This window comes from Vipera berus, assembly GCF_964194415.1.
Source record: "Vipera berus genome assembly, chromosome: 3".
Classification (NCBI taxonomy): Eukaryota; Metazoa; Chordata; class Lepidosauria; order Squamata; family Viperidae; genus Vipera; species Vipera berus.
The window spans coordinates 24,627,221-24,640,250 of NC_138204.1; the positions used below are offsets into that span (position 1 = coordinate 24,627,221).

Sequence of the window (13,030 nt, forward strand, 5' to 3'; positions counted from 1 at the left end):
ATAACTGCTGAATTCTGGATCACATGTAGCTTGAGTCGCCTTCAAGAAAGCCCATCTAGAACATGGTTTATTAATACACACACACACACACACACACACACACATTCCTGACAAGTATGGTGCCATCATTCCAGAGCTATATTTAATACTACCATTGGGGATTTATGTAATCCAGCTCTAGTTGGTTCCAAAAGAGGGAGGGAAGACTAAAGACCCTGTCTGAAAATTGAGTATTCATAGATTGTATTTATGCCACACAAGTAATGGCTCTTTTTTCTGTTGTTCTATCTGCCTTAATATATTGGTTTTTATTCAAACAATACCCTGCTATTCAAAGGCAGTCAAGAAGGACCAGGATAAATGCATTATCACCTGTAGATCCATCCATACTAAAACCTGACTAGAATAAATCCAAATAATTTACTTCCTCCAAGGCCCATTGAAGCTGAAGCTTGATTTCCTTCTCCACCTTTCCGAAAAAGGGGAGGGAAATTGGTTGAAAATCTTCTATGACAATGATATCTCAAAGAAAAAGTGGATCACCTATCCCATCCCTACCTCCCACAAAGTGGAAATTTCCACAAATTATGAGATTTTAATGGGTTTACATTTTTTTTGGGGGGGGGATAGTATTGCTTGGCAGGTATAGGTGCTAGATGTGTTCCTGGTGTAGATCCTTTTCCTCTTGGGAATGAAATAACACCATGATAAAGTATGGATGAAATTAGGATAAGTTTCTTTCAAAACAAAGAGATGCCCAGTATTATAACACCCAAAAAAAGAGAAGAGAATTCAGAATATTCTGAATTTATATTCATAACAGCTTGAAAATTAAAAATAACAAGGTAACTTGATATTGTAACCAACAAGCTTTATTCCTTGCAACAAGGCCCAAGGAAAGACTTTTCCTGTCTCTGTAAAATTTCTAGGAACAAATCATACTCCACAGTACATTAAAAACGGATCTTCTCAAAATGCTTGGTGCATAGTCTCTACTCTGTAGTAAGAGGCAAGGCTCTTTTCTCACTAAGACAAGTAGTAATGCTCCAAGTAGGTATCTACAGACCCACTTTGGAAAAGCTGCAGAGACAGCGTAATTTAAATAGCAATATCCGTATAGGTGCTGTAGAATATGTAAGGATTTTTTTAAGGTGACATATTGGTAAATCTTGGATAGCATTTTTACCAAATAGCAAGTGGCTGTTCAATTCTCCTACTCAAGTGGAGAATCAGGATAGTAGGTTGAATACTAAAAAAAGTGTTTTTTCTTCTGCTATCTATTTCTCTATAGCAGGAAAGGAAAATACGTAATCACCTAGAAGATGTTGCCAAATTACAGCTGCCCAACAGACCCATCTAAACATGGCCAATGTGAGAGATACTGTGAGCTGTCCAACATACATGACTGATTACTCTCTACAGAGATGTTTTTTGAATTATTCTGAGGGTTTGTTTTGCTTGCAAGAATATAGGTTGTAAATAAGCAACTGTAACAGATGCAAAAGCAGCCCTGAGATTGGGCCATTCTAAACTGATTCTCTTTTCATTCCTCCATCACATGAACTTTAGCTTATAACAAGGTTAAAATGAAAAAAGTATCTTTGAAAAAGAGTAACATATTTCAACATGTATTTAAGTTCAGTCAATGTGAAATTAAGCTTAATTACCAAGAACTGAAGAGGTAAACTGCTAAAAGGTATAGACAAAATGAAGAAAGGACAACATGCCATTCTATAGTAAAGGACAAAAGCATTTTTAGATTTCCAAATAACACATTGAAGACCAAAATGCTCCACCAAAGCTAGTCGACAAAAATTAAGGCAAAGCAGGATCTTGAAAGTCTTACTTCTTGTTTGTTATGCCAAGACTTTCATCAATCAGCCACTATAATGGTTCTGTCTGTGCAAACACACTAGGAGTACATTGGACGAATAGTGCCTTAATTAAAAAACAATTCTCTAGAAGAGATACTTGCAGCCTAGCTCCTCTTCTAAATAATTTGCAGATCTCAAGAGATAACACAGAATTTTTAGAACTGCAGGAGGAAGAATGGACACTTTTTATAAAGGAAGGAACCAGAGAAACATCAGCAGGACTAGGATTTTGCAAATGCATCCCAGTAATCTTCTTTAAAAAACAAAAACATGTCAGAAAAGCACAACATTCTAGCTATCTTATTTTAAAAGCTTGTTTAGTTCTTGTTGTAGTTTCTTAGCAGCATTGTTCTCTGGTTCAATTTTCAAGAGGCTGTTGATATCTGCTTTGCTGGATTTATAGTCCTAGAGAAACAAACAAAATTGTGAGAAAAATACCTCTGATGTATTTTTAATGGATTAAAATACTCTGATGATTTTGTTGCAGCCATACTGTTCTAACTGTAGACAATATGTGCCCCTGTACATACTGTCCACTTTTATAAGCAAAGAAAGAATTGTTTGGAGTTGTCTTTTTAACTTACACAGAACCACAAACCCCCACCACCACCACCAAGCAAAATATGATAAGCAGCTCTAATAGCTGTCTGCAAATTTGCAGGATGGTTCTTTAAATGCAATGCAGTAAAAGTGATCTACATTGTAAGGAAAATTTACTGAAAATCTTGAGAGAACCTAATGGGATTATTTCCTTACCGACTAATATAAATCTGAGTGCTCTGTGCTGAGTGTGCACTTATCTAAAACTAAAAAACCCACAGTTCTTTACCTTAAGCTCTTTATATGCTTGTGCTCGTCTGTAAAATGCCTTGACACTCTTAGGATCTATTTTAAGGGCTTCTGAGCAATCCACAATTGCTTCTTTGTACTGCTTCAGATTCAGGTAACAAAGAGCCCTGAAATATGGAAAATAACCTATAAATATCTTCAAAAACAATTGGTTACAATTTAGGATTCAAGGTATTGATTCATCTCTTGAAGACTAGTAGTGCAAATGTTCCATTTGTATTTTCAAATATTTGGCTTTAATTATATTCCTATACAATTTGTTAAAAATGTCAAAAGGCTTTATACATCTTGCTACATATCTATAAATTCTGAAAAGCTTGTCCTCCAAATCTGTTTCCACATCCCTGAAATTATAATAGATGTAATTATTTGGCATTATTTGTCACCGCCAATACAGTATTTTTTATTTGTATAGTGACTTACTACTTGTTACCATTACATATTTACTGTTACTATGCACTTACTAGCTGAAGATACTGCAGTTATATATACTCTGAGCAATATGTTGCTCCAAATTACTCCATCTTTCAATTCATGTGTATAAATGACAATATATATTCTAAAAATGTAGAATGCTATATCTAGCCAATCCAATTTTTATAGCTAACAATTCTCTAGAATTTTTTTTTTAAAATATAGTGGAGCCCCTCCATGTAGCATTTGTTCACAGGCACTTTGAACTTTCAGTCTAGTTTTCAGAGTCTTCCTGAAAATATTACTGAGCCCTTTGGAAATGTAATAGAAATGGAAAACTAAATATTTGATCCTGTTCTTGTTGTTGTTATTATCCTACATCAATATTTTTCATAATAGCAATTTTAAGATATGTGGAGTTTTGAAAGCACATGTCCACACATCTTAAAGTTGCCAAGCTTGATAACCAATATTCCTTTTTTATTGATGGTTATGTAATCTACCATGTTCATCCAGTGCAGGTTGATAGGCAGAAGTTCTTCAACTTCTAGGATTGAATCACTCTGCCAATTTCCATGCCCAAGGGAGGACAAGAAACTGGATCTCCCTACTCCTAGTCTTAACACCATCTTACCATGCTGGCTCTTAGAACAGCACTGTTTACAGCACTATAAAATTCCTTGTTATAATATGCTTTTTGAATTTTGTTTGGTATGCTGTATAATTGAATTTAATTCTTTACTTGTGCTAGCTTAAAAACAAAGCTATTTTACCAGTGTGTGTTTTACTTGGATAGATGGCATGTAAGTTAAATAAATAAACATCACCAGCAATTTTCTCACAGCCCCACACAGGACAAAAATGGAACTGTACTCTACCAAAAGGATTCTCACCATTGCATGGCACCCTTTGGGAACTGCTATTTATTTGATTATTATTAACAGCTTTTCTAATTCATTATTCCTATGTAATGCAAATGGAGTGGGGTGGGGGTGGGGACTGGTCTTTTTCAGTTCACAGGCCCAGTTTAACTTAAGGATCTTAACTGCCTTCAAAAGAGAATGGGAAAAATGTTTTTCCTCTATATGAAAGACAGATAACTATCACGTAAGTAGAGCAGGAAAATGTTGTTCTGAAATAGCTATAGAAGAAAAAAAGTGACATGTGTAGGTGTGTTTTCCATGAATAAAGTATTTACTAAGGTGTTCTGCCTTCAGTATAATTTTAAACTGACAATCAAATAATCTCCAGTCCCTGACACTATGATACAGTACTTTAGTTCATACATTAGACAAAGCTGTAACATCTATCAATCAGTCAACTTTCTGAAAGCCTCAAAATAGCAAAAACATTCATTATATTGCTTCAAATTATAACAAGAAGTTAAGAGATGGAAATTATATAAGCATTATATTATAAAATACAATAAGATACACTGATGAGATTGATTTCCATCTTCCTGTTTTTTTTGTTCCATGTGATGGAGCTGAAAAATAATTTTGCTATTTGCCATTTGATTTTAGTCCTTGCTTAAAGGTAAGCACTTATACTAAAAAACTGTCCAGAACATCTGGAAATGTTTGGGTTAAGGGAACAGACTATCATGACACTGTAGATATCCACATGGAAGAGGTAGTCATCAGTTTACGATAACAATTTGGACTAGAATTGCCATAGCCAGGTGACACAGTGATAAAGCACAATGTCAGGTGATTGCGCCGCTTAGCAACAGCAGTTCTAGTTGTTGTTAAGCAACGATACATGACTACAACGTCTGACTCCCTTTCCTGTTGACTTTGCTTGTGGGAAGTCAGCAGGGAGTGTTGCTGGCTGCAACATCGAGCACTGCAATGGCTTGAGGGCTTGTTGCAAGTCCTCCTCGTTCAGTGCTGTCATAATGATAAAAAAAATGAGGACTACCTGTATAGAAAACAGGCAGATCCAAGCTCTGTTCCTGCAACTCACCGGAACAGTTTCCTTCCATGCACAGAAGGGAGCCGAACTCCTTCAGAGGAGTGCAGAAACAGAGTTCAGATCCTGAAGATCTGAGCTCCATTCCGGCAGCCTGCCAGAGCAGTTCGTTTCCACACTTGGAGGGGAGCTGAACTCAGCCAGCAGCTCTTTCAGTTTCTCTGCATAATGATCTGGGAGATTGTTTAATGACCACAACTGGGATGGCTGGGATTGTGGTTATTGAGGGTATCTCGCTTAATGAACTCTTCACTCAACAATCAAGATACTGCCTCGTAAGTCGAGGACTACCTGCATGTTTGTTATTGAACCATGCTTTTTATATAAGGAAACCATTTATTTCATTCTTTGCCCTTGGAGGTGTAAGGTTTGGAGATGCTATTCCGAGTTCTCATGTTCCTCATCATGTTGACATATCTGAATTATATCTTGTTATCTCTAATAAGTAACCTAAAGTAATGTGGAAGTTCAATGGAGATACGTGAGGCTGTAATTTTTGTTTTTAATTCAGAATGAAATTTATTACATCGCTGGATGTGTAAATCTCAAAGGCCAGTGTGAATGATCACCATTTAAATAGCCATCATCCTTGAATAACTCAAAAAATTGCAGCAAGCTATATAAGAATTGCATAGAGTGCTGCTCATAGTGGTGCTGGCTAATACGTATATCTCGAGGATAATTCCTTTCTATGACTCATTTAAAGTTGAATAAAATTTAAATAATAATAATTACATAATTAATCAAATTGTGATTTAACATGTAACGTCAACTCCACTAGTGGCATCATCTGATTACTTAACAGTCATGATATTTTTTATTTGGTTACATAAGCATTACCTGTTAGTGTAAGTTGTGCATTCCATCTTGTGGAGTTTTATGCTCTCTGTATATTTTTCAATAGCTTTCTTATAGTTGTTCTTTTTCACAAATTCATTTCCTTCTAATTTCAGCATATTTGCTCGTTCGGTTGAGGCAGCATTAGGCACTGGAATTCATATTCAAGAAAAAACAGCAAACTAATAGTAAAATGAAAATATTTCATTGCATATTTATTATTATAAGAGAAAAATGAAAATCTAGTCCTAAATGCTTGGGACTTTGAATGACAGTACTTAAGATTGGACTGTACCATTTCAGGAATTAACCATTTCTGCTATGGAATATGATACTTCAACTATCAACAATCTCAATGTTTTTCCAGTTAATTGGAATTAATTAATTCTCTGAACCAGAAGCCACTTGTAGTGCATGGAATAGTAAGTTTTGCACTTGCCTTCCTAAAGTCAATTCATATATGATGCCACTCTATTTATTCTCTTTAAAAAATCATGTTTCCTATTGTTTAGCAGAGCTCAAGGAACACAAATAACCACATATTTATTGATGTGATATGTGCTGATACCAAGTTTTTGTACATGATTTTATCACATTTTCTACCCAAAAAGAATGTCTCTTCCTCCACTCCAACAGCCATTCCAAAATACATTTGTGGTTCCTTGGAAACACAACATAACAAAAATGAAATTGACTGTTTGGACAACATTTTAGAAAAGTATATAGGAGCTAAAGATGCTTTAGTCACTTACCACTTAGTAGATGAGAAGGCTACTGACCTTGATTTGTTACAGGACTAGAATTACTTGCTTTGGCTCTTGGAGTATCTTCCTGGCTTCCAGTAGGAGACTCCCACCTTCTCTGAGCAGAAACAGGAACAGTTGGGATGGGGGGTAACTTCTGGCGCCATTGAAGACCATCTTTTTCCAATAAAGCCTTTGTCATTCTAAATGAAGAGAACTATATTTAAGCTTATTGTAATGCATATTATCTGCTCCAATATCTTCTTGAATAGATGAAGAATCACCCCCAGAGGGAATAATCTTTTTACAAATGTTTAAGTCTCTTGAACTGGATCTTAAAAGAGTCAACATTTACTTGAATACTTTCCCAACAAGTGACTCTTGGTGCCATACATTATAAAATATAAAAAAGTGAAAACAGTATAAAATAAATATATATGGCACCAAGTAAAACTTTTACTATGGATGCATACAGCCAGGAAACAGGCTTTCATACGCTCAGGGTTCCAGGCCTGGGCACACAACCAAGTCTTCAAGGCATTGCAAAACACCAGCAGGGTTGGGGTCATCCTGATCTCTTAAGGTAGAATATTCTAAAGAGCAGGGGCTACTTCACAGAAGGCTCATCTCCTGTTTACCACTAGCAGACATTCCTTGGCTGGTGGGACCTGCAGAATGCCCAACCTGCCTAACTGAATTGAACAGGTAGAAACAATTGGGAGAAGATGGCCCTAAGATAAAATGCTTTAAATGCAATAACCAGCACCTTGAATTGCATCCAGAAACACACTGGCAACCCGTATAACTCATGAAGCAATGTTACATGTGTTGAATATCTAATACCCTATATATTACCCATGCAACTGCATTTTGCACCAATGGAAGCTTTTGAATGATGAAGGACAACCCCATGTAGAGAGTATTGCAATAGTCCAGATGAGAGGTCACAAGGCCATGAATGACCCTGAGCAAATATATGTCGGGTATCAACGAGATGGATAACTTTTACAGGTCAGAAATTGCAACACAGCCTCTTTATTTATTAAATTTCTATGCCACCCATTTCACCAAGGTAAACTCTAGATGGCTTACAATCATTCTTTTGACTGGAAGGCCAGTCACGCATAATGGCACTCCCTGCCCCCTAGCTTGCCTTGGAGATGTTGGCTTTTGGAGGTGATGCTTGATGGGATTGGGAGAAGTTTACAACCCATAATGGTGGTGTGGAAATGGGATACTGGGGCTGCGTGTTATCCTCTGCCCATCTTTGAAGTAATTTATGAAAAATATTTTTAAATGTTATCTGGTAAACAAATTTGTGTCTATCAGAAAATAAATAAAGACTTTGGTTGCTAAGTTTACAAAGATTTATTGGTCATATATTGTAATAGCCATTTCATGGCATTCACTTAAAAACAAACAGGTGGCTGATTAATAATTTCTTAGCTATTATGGCCATTTCTAGAATATTTCAATACAGTATTCCCAAGAAATCGCTGGTTTACTTTATGCCTGTCCTCCTTTGATGGCCTCCATGTTGACAACATTTTATATATCTCTATACATGGCATGTACCTTACCTAAATGAGACTAGAGTATGAAAGATTACATAATTTCATGCTAAGTATTTTGAATGTCAAATCCCATAATTCCCAGGCATTATGGGCTAGAGTCCAGACTGTAGGAGTATAGTCCAATTCATCTCAGTGGCATCAAATTTGGAAATCATTCAGTCATTTTTGCGTACTAATTAGATACAAAGGGATTACCTATTGACTCCATCATGTGCAGCCTGTACAGTGCAATCAATCTGTAGTACCGTTTTGTAGTCCACATAAGCTAAATTATATCGTTCAAGAGCTTCATAAGCTGCTGCCCTCCTCAACAAAGGTTTGATTCCAAAAGGGACCAGATCTAGAGCGCTAATAAGCAGAGGAGAAAACAATAGTTCATGGGAGCAGAAAAGTTAATATTCCTATTTAATTCCTGGAAGTATTATATACATAGATGTACCATTAATACAAATAATATTTAAATGCACCTAATTTAATATTTGAAATTTGCCTGAATTATCCAAACAGTTTTAAGTATTTGATCCAAGAGGGTAAAATATCTATGTGTAGCTTATCTCTGGAAGAAGTTTCCAAGGTATAAGAGAAAATAAAAACAATGATATATAAATATTGTGCTCACAATATAAGAAAAGCTACCCCATTACAAATCTCCCCACCCCAGAAATGGCTGTTTATCACCTTTACTAATGCTGAATACATATTTATTTAGTAATATTAACTTTCTACTCTTGTGACAAAAAATTTTCTTCTTCTGAATCACCTATCAAATAATTGGAATGCCAAATCTGTTCAACTCAATCAGTTGCACAAACAGGTCAAGATGGTGAGCATTTGCCCAGATGATCACCAGGGATGATATCCAACTTAATGGCACCTAAATAACAAACATGACATTCCCATTTTTTTAATGTTTACATTTCTCAAAAATAAGAGGCATAGTGCTAACTCCATTAAAAGGGCTATTGCTATCTTAAGGATGCACAGCAATCCATTTCTTAATCTCTTCTACATTTCTTACTGGTTGTCAGTTGAAGGAATACATATCTAACTCTCAGGAATACCATCTTCTGTCTTCTCTCTAATAAGAAATTGTTGACAACTGGGTATATAGAAGTATATGTAGCCTCTACATAGAAAAAAAATTAAATGTGGAAGAGAATTTTTCACACTTCTGAACAAGCATAATTAGTTACTTTCTTTATGGGGCAATCCCAACTAGATTATGAGAAACATCAACCATTAAATAGCCAAAAAGTAAAAAACAAGGATGTATACACCACTTTCATTCTCCTTTTCTTGAGAGAGCAGCTACTTACGCAGAGCAATCCTTAATGCAAAGACTACAGTTCCCATCTTTCAAATAACAGGCAGCACGATTGGAATAGAGAACACTTTTTTCTTCTGTATTCACATCCCCTATGTATAAAGACAAATGTTAAACTATAACAAACATGTCCTAAGAATAAGAATAGCATTTGTCTTTGTAAGGTACAGTTGAGTTTGGCACACTCTCCTCTCTTTGAGATACCTTTTGCTGTCTACATAAATCTTCCAAGTCCCATAATTTCTACTTAGCCTAATTGGGGGGAAAAAGGAATTGTGTGGCTTGTAAGTAACAAAATTTTCTCTATCACTTTATTATCCTGAATATATTACATTTTTTAATCTTGTGCCAATTGTGAAAGAACTCCAATAATCAATAATGTCTTTTTATTTGGAAGTTGTATTAGTCCTCCCTAGCCGTCCTATGACTGAGCTAAATTCATTTTTTATAATATTGATAAGGATCATTTAAATGTAGTTTATATACATTCAGATATATCAGCATCTCCAATTATGCCAGCATCTCCAGCTAAGACTAGAAAAGACTACATGATCAGGAATAGACATTACTTTTTGAACCAATGGTTTCACTTGATATGACATTCAACACTACTCAGTCTTATATAGTAGCTTTCAAAGTACTGTTGAATATTCCTATAAACATGGCTAAATAACCAATATGGTCTGCCAATTTCTTTATAATTGAATACAAATATCAAAAAATATAAATACATGCAATCAAAAATGAAGTTTTTTTACATATGTATGTTACCTTTGCTGTTTTATATTGACTGGGTATCTAAATGATGCTCGTATACAATTTAAAGTAGAATTTATTCAAGGAAAGAGACAGAGCTAGCAACCTTTTGCCTTACTTTTCAATAGATAGCATGTAAACCTTTGTATCCATTATTCACACATGATTAGCAACAAAGAAAAGACAATATTATGCCTAAACAAATTATGGAAATACTTTAGTTCTATATGATCTTTTCAAACAACTATAATTATATATTATTTAAAATTCTTTCTCAGAATATACAATATTAGCATTTTATAAAAACATAAGGTCTTTATGTTACAAAAAGCCTTTTAAGTCTTCTCTACTTTTTTCATTTATTTACTAGATATCTTAGGCCTTTCACTATGTTCTATCATTCCAGAATGTTGCTTTCTATTTAGAAAGCACTATCTCGTGTTTAGGAAAAGACTACAACTACAAAGGCTACAACTGCGTAAGTCAAAGGGAGACAAGTCTGAAACTAGAATGTAATTAGATAAATTTCTGTTCCTCACCTCAGAGTGCATAAGGAACACAGGGAGCAGAAATAAACAGAAAATACTTAAAAATGAACCACTCCTATTAAAGGTCTGAGGCTCAGGGCAATAGAAAAAAGAAAAGAAACAAAGTGCTTCATTAAAGCTATCCAACTTCTGACTCCACACATAACTTTCATTTCTGCCAGTGGCCAAAAATCTCTCATTGTGACTGCAGCAGATAGCTTTGCTGACATAATAAGTCTAAAGCTTATTATGAAAAAGGTTTCAGAGGCTCCCAGTAACTTAAGACCAGGAAATTATGAAGACCTAAAGCTCTTGTATGTCCACCACAATCTGCCACATTTGGTCTATGTAGTCCACTGGCTGCAATTCCAAGAATATGTAGTAAGAGAAAGAATGCTGTTCCATTTTAATCCAGAGGACCATAAAGCACCTCTTATCTACCTAAGAAGTTGGTTAAAAAAAGCCCAGAACGCTCAAAACCAGCTAATGGGATGGAGTTTTTATATTCTGCCATCAGGTACTGTTTAAATTATTCTAGGTGTCCACATTTATGTAGCAGTAAAATCATCTTTGTGGGTTTGTTTGTGCATTTATACTTCATGATCCTCAAGCTTGGTTCTAGTTCTATAAACTAAAATATTAATCACTAACCTATTTTTTTTAAAAAAAGGAAAATGTCTGGGCAAGACTTAAACCCAAAGAGAATGTGCACTGATATAAATTGGAATTCATCCAGGAACCTGCTTTGAAATATAGCATTAGTAGTCTAAGCCCAGGCCAGACTCAATTCAGAATTATGTGTCCTTCTAAGCTTCTGCTCGTCTCTGACAAAATTAAAGATAGTGGCCCACACACTTTACTATCCAATTGCTGATTCAACAGATTCAAATCTCATCTCTGCCAGGGAATCTCTCCTCCTCAATTTCACCCACCTATGAAATGGGTGAAGTCATTACCCAGCGATATTCTGAGAGAATCCGTAAAGGCCCTTCGTGATTTTGCAAATTAAATGTGGAATGTAAACGTAAATAATGCCTTCCGTCCACCCCTGGCTGTGGCTCTGAAGCCCAGCAGGACGCTCCCACCCCATCTTAACAAACAACTCATTTCCAACACGAAACAAGTATAGTAAATGGAGTCAGACTTGGGGAAATAAGCCGGTACCGAGCAAGGAGCGACCCGATGACTGAGGGTTAAAACCCTTTCTATGCTTATCGAAGGGGTTATAAGAGAAGCAATGAGGCGACTGCCTCAGAATCCTAGCCCGAGGTCTCCCGTCCCTGATTTCCCGCCCCGGACACCGAGCGAGGCCTTGCGGTGCTTCGAACTCCAAACCAGTACCTGCCGCTTCCAGCAATTCCAGAGCTCGGGCGTAGAGCGCAGCCGCCTGGCCGTATTGCCCATTGCGGAACTGTTCGTTGCCCGCTTGCTTAAGGTCGGCGATCCGCGACGCAGGAGCCATGAACTCGAGGCGAGGGAGGTCTGAAAAAGCCGGTACCGGCTGGCGGCGTAGAAACGAGAAGACGCTTCCTTCCTCCGTGCTCGATTTAATTAAGGGCGGCGCAAGCGGCCGACGCCCCGCCTCCCTCCTCTAGAGACGCCTGTGCAGCGGAGGTCCAGCCTTGTAATCCATGCACGAGATTAGGAAGTCAGTGATGGTGGTGGTCAGATATGAAGCTATGGGCTTAGAGTCTTAGGCTATGGGCACTGTACTCACCAGGAGGTGAACCCAATTGAGTATTTCGAGCTCCTTCTACGGGAGGAAATCCCAGTGCATTCATTCTGGAATAATCTGTCAATAAATTTATAAACAGTAATCTCCCATAAAATTGCATAGAAATGAACTAAACAGGAAACTGAAGTTTCAGTAAGAGAGAAAGTACATATTAACTTAAGTCTCTCTCTCTTTCTCTCTGTGTGTGTGTGTGTGTGTGTGTGTGTGAGACAATGACTTTCCAACAGATAGTGGTGTTTATATTATATTAAAAGGTGGAGAGAATCACATCAGGTTTTCTTTCTAGCAAGGTTTAGCACAGGCATATAATAAAGTATGGGACAGGAATCTAGGACACTGCAAATTCTGGACCAAGACAGAATGTTTTATTAAAAAGGAAGTGGATTCTGCACAGAAGATTAAGCCACGAGGGGCCTTACTACAGAC

General features: G+C 36.6%; 1 protein-coding gene across 1 annotated transcript; it reads right to left on the bottom strand.

Moving 5' to 3' along the window:
- Positions 1 to 854: 854 nt before the first annotated feature.
- Positions 855 to 12,419, bottom strand: TOMM34 (translocase of outer mitochondrial membrane 34). The gene is made up of 7 exons (XM_081324735.1): positions 12,211 to 12,419; positions 9,579 to 9,678; positions 8,458 to 8,610; positions 6,725 to 6,891; positions 5,949 to 6,096; positions 2,704 to 2,830; positions 855 to 2,279 (listed from the first exon to the last, which is right to left on the bottom strand). Exons 1-7 carry the CDS (start codon positions 12,329 to 12,331, stop codon positions 2,175 to 2,177), a joined length of 921 nt encoding a protein of 306 aa, XP_081180861.1. The 5' UTR covers positions 12,332 to 12,419; the 3' UTR covers positions 855 to 2,174.
- Positions 12,420 to 13,030: the final 611 nt, after the last annotated feature.

What these genes read in the sequence shown, in the direction of transcription:
- TOMM34 (XM_081324735.1), bottom strand. Translation starts at nt 12,331, where the DNA reads ATGGCTCCTGCGTCGCGGATCGCCGACCTTAAGCAAGCGGGCAACGAA. An exon ending in GGAATTGCTGGAAGCGGCAG is followed by an intron (nt 9,679 to 12,210) that starts GTACTGGTTTGG and finishes CTTTATACATAG; the next exon opens with GGGATGTGAATACAGAAGAA. An exon ending in AAGCATATAAAGAGCTTAAG is followed by an intron (nt 2,280 to 2,703) that starts GTAAAGAACTGT and finishes TTGTTTCTCTAG; the next exon opens with GACTATAAATCCAGCAAAGC.